General features: G+C 38.8%; 1 protein-coding gene across 1 annotated transcript in view; it reads left to right on the forward strand.

Annotated features, from left to right (window-relative positions):
• The window catches only part of SLIT3 (slit guidance ligand 3), a 760,437-nt gene that overhangs the window by 460,096 nt on the left and 280,627 nt on the right, over positions 1–19,714 (forward strand). The window contains exons 7-8 of the mRNA XM_026660830.2: positions 9,089–9,160; positions 14,362–14,525. Coding sequence (XP_026516615.1) covers positions 9,089–9,160; positions 14,362–14,525 — 236 coding nt within the window. The remainder of the gene's footprint in view (positions 1–9,088; positions 9,161–14,361; positions 14,526–19,714) is intronic.

Below are 19,714 nucleotides of genomic sequence, written 5' to 3' on the forward strand. Positions count from 1 at the left end.
CATTGGGCACATAAAAACACTATGGTAAAGGAGCATTATTATGGTTGCAAATTCATGCCTGCCAAAGTTAGCCCCCTGGTGCATATCAATTATGATGTTCTTTATTTACATGATAACATACTATTTTTTCCACTGGACCCCTGCCTCATTCAGAGCAATTGAGCATTGCAGAGAAAAGGTTGCCAGAATTTTTTAACATGGGACAAAACAGTGTAATTTTCCCTAGCCTTATTCTTGGAAATAGCTGAACCAGTGGCTGAAAAAATGCACCCCGAGGCAGACACCCAGCATGGAAAATTTCAGTCCAAATGGTAAGTTTGGAAAAAATATAAAGCAATTGAAAACAAGGTATTATAGTGGGAAGTGTCAGGCAACCTCAGTAATAGGTGGTGCTACCAGCTCTGCATAGCATATACATGTGTTAATCACATGAAGCTTATTCACTCAGACATTTCCAAAAAAGGACATTTTCTCTTTCCTGTTTCCTTTGGCTTGTTTAAATTTCCATTGCCAGACACCTGAGATAACAATAGAAGACCCTCTCATATCTTTGATAACACATTTGAAAAAAGAAAACAATCACCTAGGATTTAATGGTGAATCTGTTTATTAAGATAAAAGCAGAATAGAAACCAAATTGGCAACTGATTGTTTTTATTTCTGTGGATTTTACATGACACCTGGAGACCATTTAAAACGTTAGTTGGCTGTGTTAACGTTGTGTTTAAAAATAACACTTGTATGGTGCCAAATCACTTTAGAGTTGGGTACAAATATTGAGACAAAAACCCAGCTGTTGTTGCTTTTGCTGCTAATTTAAGGTGTCAGATTACAGCTCAACTGCTATACCTCAGTGAATAAGGCCCCTTGTGAGATCATTATGTTTTCTAACAGTTGAGAATAATGGATTAATCAGTGCAGCATCAGTTACTTTCATTATATGCCCACACAGCGGTTATGGGCTTTAATTTAAATGCTCTGTGGGGAGATCAAGAAACTGCCTATGAGAGGCACCCAGAATTGGAAAAGAAAAAAAAAATTGAAAGCAATCCATGGGAGCACTGGGTCTTCCTTTGCTTGCCCACTTAGAAAGTAGAGGGTGAGGTTGTTGAGGGAGCTCACCTCTTTGAGAAATACTATGCATTTTATTTAATGCTGATTGATTTTGACTTATGTTAAATATAACCTTTTTACAACTGATGAAAATATAGTGACTTTCATCCCAGGATCCAAATGTTCTTTACGTGGATTAATTATGCCTGCATACAAAATACAAGTGCACAAACTGTGTTTGAACTACTGAAAACAGATTTATGGCCTGGTTTTCAGAGGTGCTGAACAGTATTAAGTCCTGTGATGTATGTTGGAGCTGTAGGTGCGCAGTGCCCTTATGAATCAGGACAATAAAAAACACCTTTTCCAAATGGAGTTATTTAACCATTGTGGACAAGACCTTGCATGTAGGTTTGTAAATGGCTGTGTCTGGTCTACAGCGACCTAGTAAAACATGATTAAACCTTGTTAGCAGAAACTGGTTTTAAACCACATTTAAAACCAGTTCTACTTGCAAGATTAAAGTGTCAATGTAGGCAAGGGACTCAGAGGTAGTGCTGCCATTGATGACCATAACTGACATTACCATAGAATGTATTAGTGGCAGAATGATACCTTTGCCCACTGTGTTAAATCTAGTCTTATTAATTTTTGTCCCCCCCCCCCCAAAAAAAGGGGCTTTCTTATTAGGATTGATGCTTTAGAAAAGGTAATTCTAATAAACCTTATGGAAATAGAGAGGAAAAATACTGGAAGCCAAGACACACGTAATCTCTATATAATGCATAAAGACACAGAGTTGTTAGCATTGTGGTTCTGCAATCTAGTCACATAGAATACTAAAAGATTTCCTGCCCTCCAGTTCTGTAAACATGAAGTCATAGGAACCCTGTTACTGTTCATGTTGTGGTGGTTACAGTATTTTTCCAGGAGTGGTATTGCATCAAAATGGTGTCAGCTAAGTCTGAAATAAAGAGGAGTCTGGTGATCAAATGAAAAAAAAAAAAAGATTGCCAACTCTCATGATTTTATTATGAGTCTTGAGGTATTTGGCGTGTTTCTTAAAGGCCCAGATCCTGTGATTAGATAAGAATTTTCATTTTCATTTTAAAAACTTTGTCACACTTGGTTGTGGAGAGAAGCTTGAAAATGTGAACCGCAAAGGCCCAAAAACCAGAAGGCAAATAAAAAAAACCCACATTTTTAAAACATCTCTCATGATTTGAGTGCCTGATTCATGATTTTTGAAATCATGAGATTTTTGCCTATCTGGAAAGTGCTGTCTAACTGGTCCTGGCTAGCAGGGGACTATATATCAGGGCTCCTCAAGGCTCTTCTCCCAGCTCCACCACTGTCCTTGGGTAAATAGCTTAACTTCTGTTTGCCTCAATTCACCCATCCCTGTATAGGGATAACATTCTTAGCAATACTGTTTATGTGAAGGGTGTTCTGAGGCTTAATTATGTTTTTCCTTGTGCTTGGACATTCCTAGACAAAGTCTTAGTTTAAAAATTCCAGTTTCGTTTAACTGAGGGTATGTGCGTGTGTGTGTCTGGAATTCTACCGTCCTTTACCTTTCCACTTTGAATTGAATGTCCATTTGCTTTGGGGACAAGCAACATGAAAAGCATGGCAGTTATGGTAGAGGCAATAATCAGGGAGGATGACAGGTGAGTAACTCACTCCTGGGAATGTTGTAAGCTGGCATATGCACCATTTGTATCCAGTCCTTGCATGCATACAGATAATAATGTTGCATTAGGGCCAATTACATGGTGTTATGGACACACAACACACAAATTACACACACAGCCAAAAAAGGACACTGTGATAAAGCAGTGGTCTAATCAAAGGAGACAGAGGGAAATGTTAGACTTGTTAGCACTACCAGCAACACAGCAGCTGCCACTGCTCCAACCAGCCTCGGAGGTCTGCTTTTCAACTCCAGGCCCGGATCATGAAAATCAAAGAGACACATTCAAAACAGGTTTACCACAGAACTAGAAAAGTAAGCAAATTGGTCTTTTTTGGGGGGAGAGGGGAGAATGAAAATTAAAATAGTGTCTGTTCAGTTTAAAGTTGTAGTCCATATAGGCCTGAGCTGTGTGTTGCCAAATGATGCTTGTTATTTCCAGGGTTCAAACAATTCTTTTTAAACTACAAAACTTTGGCAAGCGAACCAGAGACTATTAATCTCTAGTGAGCAAAAGAAGAAGAAATTCAAAGAGCAACAGAAACACAGAAAATGAGCTAGTCCTGTTTCCTTTCTCTTTTCCCATTTACCCCTCACCACTTGAAAGTATATTTCTTACCAGTAGTTTGTTAAACATGGCAATTAATCTATGTCTATACATTTTGTTATTCTCCCTCTGATGGAGCTGATCTCCTGTGGGCCTTAGTGTTTCTTCATAGCAAATGCTGCAAACCCCCTTGATCAGCAGAGCCAAATGCTACCCAAAAGAAGCCTGGTGCTTATCAAAGGCTGAATGGCTAGCAGACCCCTGGTAACTATGGTAGATGCTCATTAATGCTTGGAAAAAAGTGCTAATCAAAAATATAATCTACCATATAATTTCTCAATTTGATTAGCTGTTTGTGCTAATCAGCTGCAGAAATGGGATGTAAAAGAAAATCAGAGTCCCTATTATATGCAGAAACCAAAGTGTGCCCTCAGCGCTGGCCTAGTGTTGCATGTAGATTTTTCTGTCATTTACATCCATTCAAATCCTGTGTGTAAAAAAAAATCATTGCGGATATTGTATTGATAGTTGTTTTCCTGTGTGTGTTCTTTTATGAAAAAAAGTGTACTGTTTAGAGGAGGAAAATTAGATTTTGCTATGGGGTCTTTTTCTTTATAGCATTGATAAAATAGAATGCCGTAACTTGTATTAGCTGGGGTACAGTGGATGATAATTAATCATTGTTATATAATAGGACCCTTTCATTGAAAAAAAACCCAAAAAAGCCCACCTGTTTTCTCACTTGAAGTTGTGGTTGACTGCAAAAATAGCAAGGCGGTTAATATTGTTACCTTTTTACTTGTTGTAATATAGGTATTTAACATAATCTTTTTACATCTGGTTTGCAACCTTTTCTGATGGCATTGCCAGAAGATATCTTTGGTCTTACAGTATATTTCCAGTACTTAACTGGCGTAGGTAGGGTGGATGTGTTGTAATTATTATTATTTTATTACAGATATGTAAGCGGCTGGAAATTTTAATATGCACACATACTTTTTATAAGTCGGCAGTGCAAAGACACAACAAAGAGGAACAAAACCCACAATATTTCCCTGTAGCTTGAAGCAGTAAGAGAGAGGAGAGAGTTCGTCTGGCCATTCAGCAAAGGTCCTAGGATTTTTCAGTTCCTAATCAGTCCAGCTGGTTTGGGGGAGATAGTTAGACTGCTAGGTTGAGTCTTTCAAACTGAGTAGTTAGTCTGGGAAGATTAGTAATGTAATCTTTTCACTTTTTGGTCAGAGCATTTGGGCTGTGCCTAGAAGCTATTATGTTTGTTCTAGAATTTGGGATATACTAATCTTTATAAGTATCAGTCACCCATGAGCACCTCTTTTCCCACTCAAAATGATGGAGAGACCACAAAACAAGAGTAGAAATATTTTAATGATGTGGGATTAATTCCTCTCACATGTTATAATGATTTTACATATATATATATATAGCACCTTTCAGCACTTTAGCAACTGTGGAAATACAAAGGATCATGTCATTCACCAGAAAATGCAGCCACCTTTAGGGTGGAATTCAGTAATTTTTTATCAGCACACTGCAATGCTGCACAACAGTTTAGTGCCACTAGGAAGTATGTAAGAATGTTGAATGCAAATGAATTTGCATGGGAAATGTGAGGAAGGAGGCAGATTGTGTTTACCAGATTTGGGACTGGACTAGGATTCCAGACCCAGAGAGGAGATGGGTAATGTCAGAATAAAAACTTGCCATTGAAATGTCATGAAAATCAGTCATGGGATACATACATCCATATGTACAAGATTCCACAGCCAACATCCCTACTTTGGAAAAAAGTGCTAGGTGATCAGTTTTATATCTTATGGGAAAGTGAGCACCTCTTAACAGCACGCTGCCCCGGGGGGCAAATCTCGGCTGGTATAGATTGAAGGAATTGGAGCTGACAATTTACCACAGCTGAGGATGTGCCTCAGAGAGGGAAGTGCCACCTACAGGTGGCTAACACCATTTTGTGCAGCTCCCAAGTAGTTCTTGGAAGCCCACCAGGTACTGATGCATCCTGAGCCTGCTTTGCTTGCAAGATCTGACAATATCACAGCCCAAGGTGGCAGGTCTGCAGCCATAAATAACACTCTCTGTAACCACAGGTTACTGATTGAGCATTTTGGAAGTGAACACCTTACAATGATAACAGTGAGTTTGTGAGGGGTGAGGGTAAACTTGGCTCTAAAATAAGCAACAGGTTAGAGGTGTGATCCTGATGACAGTGTAGTGTGATGTGAATCTCCAGTCTCCGCATATGATGCGGAGGGAACCTGGATGCTCTGAGAGTCCAGGACCTCACATAGTTTTCTGCTCTTAGTCTGTTTCAAATATCTACTGGGCTTCATAGCACTTAATAGAAAATTGGGGGGAGTGTTTTTTCTCTGTTCCCCCTCATCTTCCATATATAAGTGCATTATGGTCTTTTGACTCCACCACAACACACAGGCTTAAAAATCGTTACTGGGATGATGAGTTTTAGACACTTGGCAACTGCTTCATGTACTTGGTATTCAGGTTTCCAAAATGCCTCTCTAGCACTGCTCCATATACCTTGAAGGCTCCCCTGCAAGAGCCTATATAAGAACGCTGCTACATTAGACTACCACATGCTGAAGAATCATTGCAAAGGGGTTAACTTCACACAACTAAAATTGTGACCAATAATGCAGACAGTTCACTGTCAATTAGTACCCTTTGTGGAGCAATGGAAGCTGTACAGCTGTATTTAGCCTTCTTTGTGTTGAAATACTGCTATAATCATAAATGCTTTATTGCCTTCATAATGGTTAACATTTAAATATCAGTGTAATAATGCATTAATAAGTCTTCTGTGCAGTAGCTATCTGCTATGATTATACTTGAAATTTTGTAGTTAATTAGTAGATTAATGAAATAGGGCTTAATTCAGTATTAACTGTATTCCTCATTATTTGTTGCTTTGTTATTTATTTATTGGAGACCTATGGAAATCTTCCTGCTTATTTCTAGCAACAAATGGGCTCTTAATGTTGGAAATGTGTAAGTAGCAAAGCTAGGATTTGGGTTACTAGATACTTTGTCTATTAAATATGTGGCTTTTTTTACAATAGCTATATCTGAGTCTGTGTGATAGTACAGATTGAATTTTCAACAGTTGTGCTGGGAATAGTGTACAGAATGTATCTCTCAGTTACATGGGAAAGATGTTCATTGTCACTTCTCACTCTCTGAATCCACTCTGTGTCCTGTTAAAGTCAATGGAAAGTCTCCACTGAATTCAGTTTGACTTGCATTGGATCCTTTAGTGCCCTCACTGACATATTCATTTGTCAACTTTGTGTACGATTTAATTTTCAAAACTGACTATATGCATGGTTGTTCTTTGGTGATTTATGATCCCAGCCCCTGCGTAGAGTTCTTTCCTATACTAATGCTTTCTGTAATATATACTACTTAAACTAACACACATTTACACTTCACCTCTATTCTTTTGGTGGACAACTGAACAAAATCAGAACACAGGTATAACAACAGTAATAATGCTTAGCACTTCTATAGCCTCATCCAAAGTGGTTCATCCAGAGTGTGTTACACACATTAAGCATCAATATCTCTGTGGCCAGGTAGATAAGTATTTTACAGATGGGGAAACGGAGGCCGATGCTAAGTGACTTGTCCAAGATTACAGGCAGAATTAGTGACAGAGATAGCAATTGAACTCAGGAGTTCTGAATCATAATCCTCTGCTTGAGCCACTGGACAATATTTGCTGTCATTTATTCCTACAGAGTGTTTCATTTGTCTGAATGAAGTTTACTGTGCCACACACTTCTTTTGGCTAGTTGTCTACGACTTCCATTCCTGCACCATCTGCTAGATACCATAATCTAGCAATAATAATTACATATAAAGAGAGCTTTATTTTAAAATACAAACTGGCATAGTGGAAAATTCATTTTGGTATTATGATGCCCTTAAGAAGGGAATTCTGTGGTACAGACGAAGCAGCTTTTCAGCCTCAGAGAAGTTCACTGTGAGGCATCGCAGTTTTTCCTGAGTAGTTTGCACCATGAGTGATGCATCCAGGATTCAACTCCAGATATTGACAGTACTTTCCTCCCTAATTCTTTGCCCTTCCCAATGAAATTGGGGTGTTCTGAATTTGGGATTCCAATTAGGCTCAAATTGTGAAATGTGTATTTTGGTTCAGGTCTGGATTTCAGACATCCTATCCCCTCCATATTTGAGAGTGTTCTGATTTCTGATTTGAGCCAACATCTGACATTACCAGTTTTTCTAGTGGAGCTAAAATACAGCAATGTATTGTGTTGTAGGCTACGGTACACTAACACTGAGCAAACTGGGAATCTACGGAGAGGTTTCTGTTGTACACGCTGATCTCTAGTATACAGAAAACGAATCATCTGTTGGAAGGAAGTTACAGATGAATTAGAAGGTTAATTAGTTAATTATTTTAAAGCTCTTGAAAATCTTTTTATGAAATGCCCTGCACAAATACATAATATCACAACTACTGAACAAATCAGGTGTAAGTAACAGTAGTAATGCTTTAAAGTATTATTTGAGGTGGCTGTTTATTTTATCACCTGCACAAAGCTTACAGCCCTTAATTTAAAACAAGGCCAAGCTATTGGTTTCTACAGTAATTGCCCAAAACACTGCACTATGGATGTTATAACGTACAGCCTGCTGGGCCATTGCTATAAACAACTGCTGTGTGTTTGCATTTTAAATAAGGGAAATCTGAAGAGCTTTAACCATTTCAGTTAGAAGGAGGATGGACAGTGCAACATGGTAGGTAACAAATAGTCAGGGGGGGAGGGATAGCTCAGTGGAATGAGCATTGGCCTGCTAAACCCAGGGGGCCACTTAGGGATCTGGGGCAAAATCAGTACTTGGTCCTGCTTGTGAAGGACCTTTCAAGGTCCCTTCCAGTTCTAGGAGATAGGATATCTCCATTAATTTATTTTATTTATTTAGGTTTGATCAAGTCTCTTGACACAGTAGGCTGCAGTAGTTGCAATTTCTGAGCAATGGAATGTGGCAAGTATACCCTCCTGGTGTGTGTGTTCCATTTCCCAGGCCATCATTGATAAACTTTATAACTTCTAATTTGCCAGGGAGTCACTGATATAATTAGGAACAACATAAATGAGGGCAACCTACCCCAGTTGATGCTAAACTAGTCATTTTATCATAAAAAACATGATTAGGGTCCCTAATGGCAGCCGGGGTCCCATTCTTCTAAGACCAGCTCTAATAAAATACACAACATGGCGTTTCCATTTGAAACCCTTATATGCTTTGAACAGGAAATGTTTATTCTGGTACATTCCATGTTCCATATATTTCTTCCTAAGGAAACCAAACAAGAATTCCTCATCCATCCATGTGTTTCTAACGGAGCAATTTGAGCTGTATGTCTTATTGCAAACAGGCTGTGCTAATGAGGCTTTAAGTGCCAACATCTCCCCTTTTGTTTGAAAACAAATACTCTAGTGGATGAAATCTTGTGCTACTTGCTATGCAGGGCATGGCATGTTAAATAGCAATTTTTGTTTACTTGTGCACAATTATTGGTTACTTTGACATAAAAATATCCTTCTTGACAACTCACAAATCGCTCCTGAGATATTTGTCAGCACGTCTTCTTGTTTGCAGCACTATAGATTTATTACCCGTTGCTGAAGCAGTTCATTTCTATAAAGAGTGTGCTGGTAAAGCAATGTAAATAATTGATCAATCTGTTTTTCTTTTCTTTCTTTCTTTTTCAACAGTACTCTCAACAATAACAACATCACCCGCATCCCTCTTACCAGTTTCAACCATATGCCAAAGATCAGGACTCTGTAAGTACTAAATTCAGAAATAAGTAGCAGCCTGGATAACTCTGTCTTTGCTTTGAATATTTGTCTTTATTCAAGGAATACTTTTATAAAGGTTTTTAAAACCACTTTTCTTTAATAAAGGACAGTAAATAGGTAAATATTAACCCCCTGTAAACAGGAATGAGGTAGTCTTATTGGGTGAGAACATATTTCAGTCTCTCCCCAAGGTAACCAGCTCAAGCTAGTTTTGGGAGAAAAAAATCTACCAGTTGAGCCTAATTGTCATCACGTGCTGATTATGAAATGTAATTCTGTTATTTAGCTGATATTTGGAGGCCAAACTGAACCCTTCCTTACAGCCTATGCAAATCTCAATACATTGGGGTCACACAGCTTTTAAATGCATGCACAGTTTCACCTAGGATAATGTAGAAGTCAGAGCTGTGCAGAAACAAGATTTTTCATTTAGTGGGAAATTCTGTGAGGATAAAAAATAAATTAAAAAAAAAAAAGTTGTTCCAAAATGGAACAAACCCAAAAATTTCAAAATTTCCTTGAAACAAAATTTAATTAAAAAATTGTTTTTCAGTCAAAACCTTTAATTTTGATAGTCAAAATGTTGCAATCTGATTTTGACATTTTAAATTACTTTTATTTTTTAAATAGAACATACATTTTAAAATGAAAAGTCATTTTGCACCAAAATATCTAAAATATTTTGTTTTGAATTTTTTCTCTCCAAATGAAATTTAATAGAAATTGACCCATTTTTGCAAAACATTTTCTCTTGTGAGAAATCTGCTTTTTCCAATGGAAAAAGATTCCTCTGGAAAATTTCCAATCAGCTCTAGGAGAACCTTATACAAAGGGAATTAAATTGACCTGTGTGTAATTTTTGTGGAATTTAGACTGAGAGCTTAGAGGTAAAATTCCAAATGGTAATGCCATCAGCTTTGCAGCTCTACCCCACCCAGCCATTTCCAAAATCATTCCCTTTAAATAAATACACAGCTCCAGAAGTCATTTTTTAAAGAAAAACCTGTTTGGTTTTACTCCAGCATATAAAAACAAGCCAACATGTGCTTACTCCAAAATGTTCAGCAAGCCAAATACTAGCAGCCTGTTCATACTAGTGGGAAGCAGAATGCTATGTTTAGATATATATTTTCATATAATCACAGATGGCCAGTTAAGTGAACTGAAGAAAAATGGTTCTTATCTGTCCATACTGATAGGCTGTTTTCTGTAAAGTGATAACTACTGATTTATATTTACTTTCTTTTTTTCTCTAAAGGATGACATTGCATGATGCTAGCATTAATGTAACTGATTAAAGAGAATTTATATTTTTGTCTTTTTGTCGGGGGAGGTGAAGGGTGGGTTAAGATATTTCTCTCCCTTAACGATCCAGAATATTTGCCTGGCTACTTCAGATCAATCAGTCTTGTCTGTTCCCAGAGCTCAGTGCCTGCTGCCATTTTCCCTTTAGTTTAATTTCGGAGATGGCTTTGTATATCGCTCCCTGGAGACTTACACTGACTAATCCCCCTTCGCTGTAATTAAAGAAGAAAAAAAAGGGAACGAAAAAAAAAAAAGGAAGGAAGTCATAAATGGGATTTATAAAGAGAAGCTTTTATATTGAATTCTGAGAGCCACATTTTACAGAACATGAATGCTGACCCACTCTAAAAGGATTTGCTGGAAATTTAATTTAGAGTCTTTGGCTAAAAGGGCACCTTTAAAAGCTGGCATTTGTATTTATTCACCTTATGTTCTACAAAGGTAGTTTCATCAATAGCAAGTGGCATGTATGAGTCTCAAAGACTGCCAAATTACATCCCTTCTAAACAGTTCAGTATTATTTTTTAAAAAGCCCCATGCAGAAGGGTAGAATTGTAATACTGTGGTTTAATTTTTCATTTTACCTTCCCCCTACTTTGTCAGAGATAGTAAAGCCATCAAAAGAATAATAAATGTAAGATAAACACAGATACCACAAATATTTCATGACTTCTTCCACTGCTCCTTCCTGGAATTGTTTCATTCTCCTCAAATCATCACCATCACCTCTCACAAAGATGATGTCTAAATATTAACATTATTTTTCATAGCTAAAAATTATTAGAACCACACTTGACCATTGTTGGTACATATTGCAGGATAATGTGGCTTTGATATTAAACGTGGTTTGCTGAAGTAGGTAATAATGCCCCTTTGCAACTGCCCAGGTAATGCCTCTCTGCACAAATCAACTTAGAAATAGGTCTCTTATTGTTCTGTTAGGTAAAATGTTCATATAAAGATATTATTGGGGGTTGGGACGGCAATACCTTCTCTCATGTCACGTTTCTGATTTTACTTCATACGTTTTTTTTTCTTTCTCTTCCATGTTAATACACACCTCAAAAAAGCTGCTTTCATAAGGGGCAAAATCTATGAGAGAAAGCATGTTGCATAGAATTTGTTGCAGGCATGATGACTTGGGTTGGGGAGGTAGGATGTAGTATTTGATCCTTCAGTCAATGGTTCAAATCCAGCCATCTGATGGCTGTGCAGTACCTTATGTAGAATGAATATAGTCTTCGTTTAGTTCCCACTGGCTAGGTGTCCACATCACAAAAATATCATCACACATGGCCATTGTGTTAGCAGGTTTACTAGAGAGGCCATAGATTGAATGGGCCTAGGTAGAGTACCCTGGATGTAATTATTTATAGTGAGTGCTGAGGTCCATGGACAGGCAGTTGGGGAATCTGCCTGTACTGTACTTGTTCTGTAGCTAAAAATTTTATTCTCAGTGCTCTCAATCCAGCTTTTTTTTATAAGGACAAGAGTTGTGTGAATTTTTTAAAAGAAAAAAAATCCATTCCATTATGAAGAACATGGGAGGAAAAATTAAGAGTATCCAGTCAATATGACCTTGAAGGGAAAGAAAAATGTATTAATATAATTGTAGCACTTAAGAATCCTTTCTAAAAATAAAATAAATAAATCAGCTCTTCTATGCTGATCTGTTCAACCTAACTCCTCTTTTCCGTTGTTTTTTGTTTGTTTTATTGATTTTTTTTTTGTATGCTCTTGATTGGAATTTACAGGAATTCGTTTGTATTGATCTGCTTTCATTTGCATGAAACAGCTTTATTTATGCTAAACATGTCCTCTGTATTAATTTATTTAATGGTGAGTCTCCTGTTGTCTCTGCATCTTGAGTGACTGCAGAGGTAAATGATTACATTTAAAAAAATATGTAAAATATACAAAAAAAACCAAAACCCACCAAATGGCTGCAGTGCTCCTGACTTGCACAAGGGACTGTTGTGCTGTGTTTCTCAACCACAATGGAAGCCCTTTTCAAGCATTCTTATTGTATTCATTAATTTGTTTATCAAAGACATATTCCTACAGGCTACCTGGTTAAGCTTGACGGCTTGTTTACAATGGACCAAGAGCAATTCCCAAACACCCATGGCATGCTGCAGAATTTCAACACAAATAACATTATCAAGTCTAAAGATAGGGCTCACATGGGACAATGCAGGCGGATTGAGGAGTAATATTGTTCCCACTGTTAAAATATATAAACCCAGAAACTAGTTCTACATATCTAGCAAGAAAACAAATAGGAGATATGGAAGCAGTTCTTGTGAAATTTTTATCATATGAACCCTGTCTGAAAACAAAAAAAGGCATGTTCCTACTTTCTTTAGAAAGTATAATTCTGAATATCATCATAGGATGCTCTTGAATGTTGTGATGGGAAGGGATGCTAATTCTTTGCCAGGTTAGCTGTATGAAATTGTTCATCTATAGGTTGACACAGCCTTGTTGCAATTAGGGTGATCTTTTCCTAGACAGTGTTCTCTCGGCTTTGTGAATGTATATATTTGTTCTTTCAGTTTATATACTGTGCCTATCGAAAATGAAATAAAAAAAAAATCATAATAAATTTTTTTTACCAAAGTTCTTAGTTGATGCAGTGTCCTCTGAAACTTTCACAAAATGTAACAACACAGCTGCCCCACCCCGCCCCTTCATTGAAATCTTGGGTGAATAGATATACTTTACAGTGTGCCCTGAAGTGTACCCAGCAGATGTAAGCGCTACTGGCCAAAGCATGGAAATGAATTCCAAGCTTGAGGTCCAGCCACTGAAAATGCGTCACTGGCTCCCCCCAGACATACAAATCTAGGGACTGTCAGCTTGGGCGCCACCACTGATCTCAACTGCCACTGTGTAATATGAATATCTCTAGATTGATGGTTAATTTCTTCTGGAGCTGGCAAGGCTAAATCCAGTATGCACACCAATTGTTGTTTTTTTTTTTACATATAATACTTGATATATTACTGCATTGCAGTTAAGAATGCTTTGTCTAACTGTATCTTACAGGATTTTCAGTCTTTGGCGGGGGTGGGTGGGAGTCTGTAGTATAAACTTAGAAGTTTACATCTTCTCTTGTGAAATTGCATCATGTTAAAAATGAACTGATGGTTGAGGGTGGGAGTGGGAGAAGCAATTAATGTGTGCCACAAACCCGCAGCAAAATTGCACAAGTACTCATAATTTGAGTATTTTGTATTTAAGATTTCAATCTGTTGTGAGTCTGTAAAATAGACATCCCATTGCTGAACAATACTTCTCAGACTCCTCTTAGAAGCTCAATGGATGGCCATGACAACAAGTGAAGCTTGTATTAAATTACTTAATGATGGGGAAGGATGAATCTTCACCTAAATGTGAACTAAACCTTTCATGGATTAGAAAAAGTTCAGTTAATAGATATTATCTTTTTGGAGGTCGTCTGTGCTTTGTCTATACCGCCCTAAGGTAAAAGCCTCCAACTACCGTGAAGCTGCTATGGTACTCCTGGCACTGGTAATTTCACCCAAGATTGCTGCCTGCTGGAAAATTTTCAGTTTCATGGGTTGATTGCACACCCATCCTTTTGGATGCTTACTTGGAGCTCTGCTTCTTGTCAGGTTCACTTATTGCTTTTCAATATAACAGAAAAGTCAATCTGATCAAATGAAAGCCTCTTCAATTTTGTGGATCCCCTCAGCCTCTAGTCTCAACATTTATCTCTAATAATTCAACTTACTCCTGTGTGAAAATATGTGCAGGGTTTTTAGTACAATGTCTCTGAAAATTTGTACAAGTTTGCTTTGTTTAATCACTGTTTCTAAAACATTCAGATGTGATGTGACTCTTTCTGCCCATTGCAGGCGGCTTCACTCCAATTACCTGTATTGTGACTGCCACCTGGCTTGGCTGTCTGACTGGCTGCGTCAGAGACGCTCGATTGGGCAGTTCACATTCTGCATGGCACCCGTGCACCTACGGGGTTTTAATGTGGCGGATGTTCAGAAAAAGGAATACGTCTGCTCTGGTATGACACTGATTATTCATTTATCTATCTTCTGACATTTTTATAATGAAGTTCACACAAAACCAGTGAATGAAGTATTATTATTAGTCCCATTTAAATGTCATTCCGTGCCAGTGCTGATTCAGTCATATCACTGCTAAACTGTTTGCTAATATTGTAAATTGTTATGATTTGTTCAATATCATACGAAGTGTTGGACTCTTAATTATTCTGTTCTCAAATTATTTTCTCAGCTGTAGTGGTAGAAATGATTTTAATGTGAAAGGACAATTAAGAAGTAGTAATTTGGCATTTCTCAGGGGAAAATTCCTCTAATCTCTACAGCTGACTAGTTTACAAAGGGCAAGGATTAGTAAATGCTGATCTGTATACATTGCTGTTTTTCCAGAATGGAGTGTGATCCAGTGGGAATCGGGTCTATTTATGAAGGTATGGACTATAAGTCCAGAGGTCTGTCCCAGGCTCTGAAACAAATTTCATTTGTGACTTGAAATCAAGACACTTAACTTCTCTCTGCCTGATTTTCCTTACTGGTAAAACGGGCATGATCATAATCTATCTATCTATCTATCTATTGAAGTTTTATCAGTGTATTATTAAAATACTGTCACTGATTTTTGTGACCAAATGTGTGTTTGTACCACCTGATGACTGGGGTTGTATGCAACATGCGGTGAGCTCAGGTTAGATAATAATCATCTTTACTCATCATAGTATTTTATATATTTATACCCATTTTCAAATATTAAGTAACATTGTCCCTTTGAGGTGAGGAAGTATTATTATCCCCATTTTACAGGTGGAGAAACTAGATACAGAGAGGCTGAGTGAATTGCCCAAAGTGTCTCAACAAGCTGTTGTCAGCGTTAGGAGTAGAATGCAGCAGTCACTTATTCCTGACTCTGTGCTCATATGACTACAAGGTCCTGCATTACGAAAACCATCATTATATTATCCGGAATTGCTGGCAGTGTCAGCAGAAAGGCCAAGGACTGAATGATCTTAGATTATGGTTTTCCTTCACTGTTAAAGGTTGTCCATCAGGACTGAGGCACATTAGTGGGGTAGTGTGCAGAAGCTTGAAATGGTGTTGGCCATTATGTTCTCTGGGCTGTCACTCTGGTCCCTTACATCAGTAATACATAGCCGTAATAGTATTAGATGGCAAGGACAGAGATGCGCTTATGCCCGCCTCCTGCTATCATAGGACGCTTTGACAATTGGGTATGTTACCCTCATTCGTGTGATCTGTGCTCCGAGATGTAGAGGAAGGCAAATCCACCACCCACATGCTGTATAACCATCTGTGCAGGACAAATCCCTTTTTACATCAAGATTGCCAGTCAATTTAACCGCAGACGTGTAAGCCAGACTTAAAGAAAAAAAAAGCAGCTATGCATATTACATACAGAGAGCGGTACTTAGCCTCTCTGAGAAGTCTGAAGAGCTTGAGTCAAACAGCAGGAAAAGCCCCATTTTATAGAGAGATTATGTTCTTTTGTAGGTGCTTTAAGCCTGACCTTAGAAGGAAGCAATGCTAAAACTTACACGTCTGACCTAAATAGTACAATACAAATAACTCTGTTTTTTAGTTATTTTTATATATGGCTTGATCAAGGAGAGAAAATGTGAGAACTACATAAGGGAGGAGACAAGACTTTGTCAAGTTCTTGTGTGCTTGTTTGTACAAAATGGCTGTTACCTTCTACGGGGCCACTTGGCAGTGCTGTGCCAGAGAGGGCAGTGTCAGCTGTATGAAATGTAATTGTGGTGGTTGCACTAGGAACATTTGAGAAATGGCTGGTGCTCAGGTGATGGCTGTGGGGGCAGGCACATCTGTAAGCTTTTCCCCATTGTTGTATTAATTTGTGACCACAAGTGAGAGGTAAATAGTTGTATTTGTCGGACAAGGGTTTCATAGAATCATAAAATATCAGGGTTGGAAGGGACCTCAGGAGGTCATCTAGTCCAACCCCCTGCTCAAAGCAGGACCAGTTCCCAACTAAATCATCCCAGCCAGGGCTTTGTCAAGCCTGACCTTAAAAACCTCTAAGGAAGGAGATTCCACCACCTGCCTAGGTAACTCATTCCAGTGCTTCAACACCCTCCTAGTGAAAAAGTTTTTCCTAATATCCAACCTAAACCTCCCCCACTGCAACTTGAGACCATTACTCCGTGTTCTGTCATCTGCTACCACTGAGAACAGTCTAGATCCAGCCTCTTTGGAACCCCCTTTCAGGTAATTGAAAGCTGCTGTCAAATCCCCCCTCATTCTTCTCTTCTGCAGACTAAACAATCCCAGTTCCCTCAGCCTCTCTTCATAAGACATGTGCTCCAGCCCCCTAATCATTTTTGTTGCCCTCCGCTGGACTCTTTCCAATTTCTCCACATCCTTCTTGTAGTGTGGGGCCCAAAACTGGACACAGTACTCCAGATGAGGCCTCACCAATGTCGAATAGAGGGGAATGATCACGTCCCTCGATCTGCTGGCAATGCCCCTACTTATACAGCCCAAAATGCCGTTAGCCTTCTTGGCAACAAGGGCACACTGTTGACTCATATCCAGCTTCTCGTCCACTGTAACCCCTACGTCCTTTTCTGCAGAACTGCTTCCTAGCCATTCGGTTCCTAGTCTGTAAGAGTGAATGGGATTCTTCCGTCCTAAGTGCAGGACTCTGCACTTGTCCTTGTTGAACCTCATCAGGTTTCTTTTGGCCCAATCCTCTAATTTATCTAGGTCCCTCTGTATCCTACCCTCCAGCGTATCTACCACTCCTCCCAGTTTAGTGTCATCTGCAAACTTGCTGAGAGTGCAGTCTACGCCATCCTCCAGATATGAAGATATTGAACAAAACCAGCCCCAGGACCAACCCTTGGGGCACTCCACTTGAAACCAGCTGCCAACTTGACATGGAGCCATTGATCACTACCTGTTGATCAAAGTCTTAAGTGCATTGTTGATAATCAGTTAGTTTAAAAAATTAGAGATGGGCATGGCATGTAGCAGAGACAAAGGAAACAAGGCCCATGCACCAAGGATCATGTATGGCCTGATTTTCATGTAGTTACCATGGACTTCAGTGCGATTTATAGATGCCCAGCACTTCTGAAAAGCAGGCCATTAAAATCTAAGTTACAAAGATAAGACTAGACAGACTACCTACCACAGGTCATGGTGAAGGGGACAAGTGAAGAGGAGAAAAAAAACATGGGTAAGGAAACTGCCCTTGACAGAGCCTCATTTTACTAGGGAAGTAACCACGCCAATCCTTCCTTAAGAACTCAACAACTGATGCTTCCAGAAAAACAGTACTGTGCAGTGAAACAAAAGGAGATGTTTAAATCAGGAGAGCTAAGGTATAACTGGACTGAGAGAAACTCATCCCTAGGGGAAAAGTACCTGCCAGAATAAATAGTGTTCTGTAGCAGCCATGCTGTCCCAAAAGAGAAAAGGAAATGCAGTTGAATAGGGGGAGATAGGATGACTAAGGAGTCCTCTCTGATTCCCTATCAGGTAACTCTCTTAAGGGTAGCCTGTTTTTTATTTAAAAAACAAAACAATACAAACAAAAGCATACACAACAAAAAAGCCATCAGCTTTGTAGTCCTGAGAACGCATTCCTTAGTCCCCAATTGTAAATGGTGTGTGGCGAAATGGAAATCTATAAGAGTTCATCACAGGGGAAGATTTAGCACAGAATCCCATTTAATGCCCACTTGTAAAAAAAACAAACAAAAAAAAAAAAAACAATCTGTGTGCGCAGTTTACTGAAGATGGGGGGAGGGATAGCTCAGTGGTTTGAGCATTGGCCTGCTAAACCCAGGGTTGTGAGTTCAATCTTTGGGGGGGCCACTTAGGGATCTGGGGCAAAATCAGTACTTGGTCCTGTTAGTGAAGGCAGGGGGCTGGACTCGATGACCTTTCAAGGTTCCTTCCAGTTCTAGGAGATAGGATATCTCCATTAAAAAAAAAAAAAAAAAGATGCCCCTGATTCTAAAGAGCATCTTAAACCTTGGCCCCACTGTTTCACATGCCAGCTTTTCCTCCCTGAATTTACAGACAAGTTTAGTCATTGTTTGACTATGAAGTTACTGGTTCTTAATATAGAGCGACTTCAGATCAGACTGGTGCAAGACGATGGTGCTGTGCAGGCCTTGTCTCACTGTGAATGTATTTTATATAATTTAAGGTGATATGAACAACAGTAACAAGCCCCAAAGTGGTGCTAAAAGGCTTCTATGTTTCCTAGTGACAAGCTTAGTGCTGGAATACCATGTGCTGCACCATTGTGTTTCAGTATACGTTCAGGGTTTCAAACAGAACTGCTTTATAGTAATGGGCATTTTTTCTTGGGAGAGGAGAGAGATCTTTACATTTCTTCATTATTATTTTTTACCATCATATTATGGACTTTAAATTTGAACTAGGGAAAATCACTTCAGACTGGTACAGAACACTACCCAAAAACACATTTTTCATTTCATAGCAAATTTTAAAACTTGAATTAATGAGTGTTAAGGGTCCAACTAAATACTGAATCCTCCGTAACAGGGAATGGTTGTAAAACTGAAGAACAAAGAGATGCAATGAGTCACCCAAACTCTCATAGCAAAACTGGAACAAGAACCCAGGTTGTAACATGCCATATCTAGTGCCTGGCATGAAGCACCATGCTACCTCTCTGGCATGGTAAATGTGTATAGTAAGAGAGATGGGCAAGATGCATACATTCAGAATAAAAGAGCTTGAAGGACTAAGTTTTCAACAGGCCTCTCAATTTGTGCACCTAAATTTTACACATGCTAGTTGAATGGTTTGGATACACTGGGATTTGTTCGTGGAAATGAGGGGTTGGCTCAGGCATATGTGTTTGCGGAAGATTTGTGTGCAGCAACCTGGAGACTGGCTTGCAAATATAGCTCAAAAGATGTCTAATCAGATTTGTAGTACTGAAGACAGCAGAGAAACATAATTTATATGATCCTGAACAGTGCTGGCTTTCGGTGACAAAAATAATTTGGTAGTCTGTCTTACCATTGTTGGAGAGCAGTGAAGAAATGCCAGGCAGCTTTCCACATCGTTAACTAGCCCTCTCTTCATCTATCATGAGCCTTCTCTTTGGCTGTTAACATAACTTGTCCACTTCTCGGTCTTCTCTTCTGCAGCTGCTTCTGTCAGAACTCTGTCT

Source organism: Terrapene carolina, unplaced genomic scaffold (genome assembly GCF_002925995.2).
Source record: "Terrapene carolina triunguis isolate 2854851 unplaced genomic scaffold, T_m_triunguis-2.0 Scaffold838, whole genome shotgun sequence".
In the NCBI taxonomy this organism is placed as follows: domain Eukaryota; kingdom Metazoa; phylum Chordata; order Testudines; family Emydidae; genus Terrapene; species Terrapene triunguis.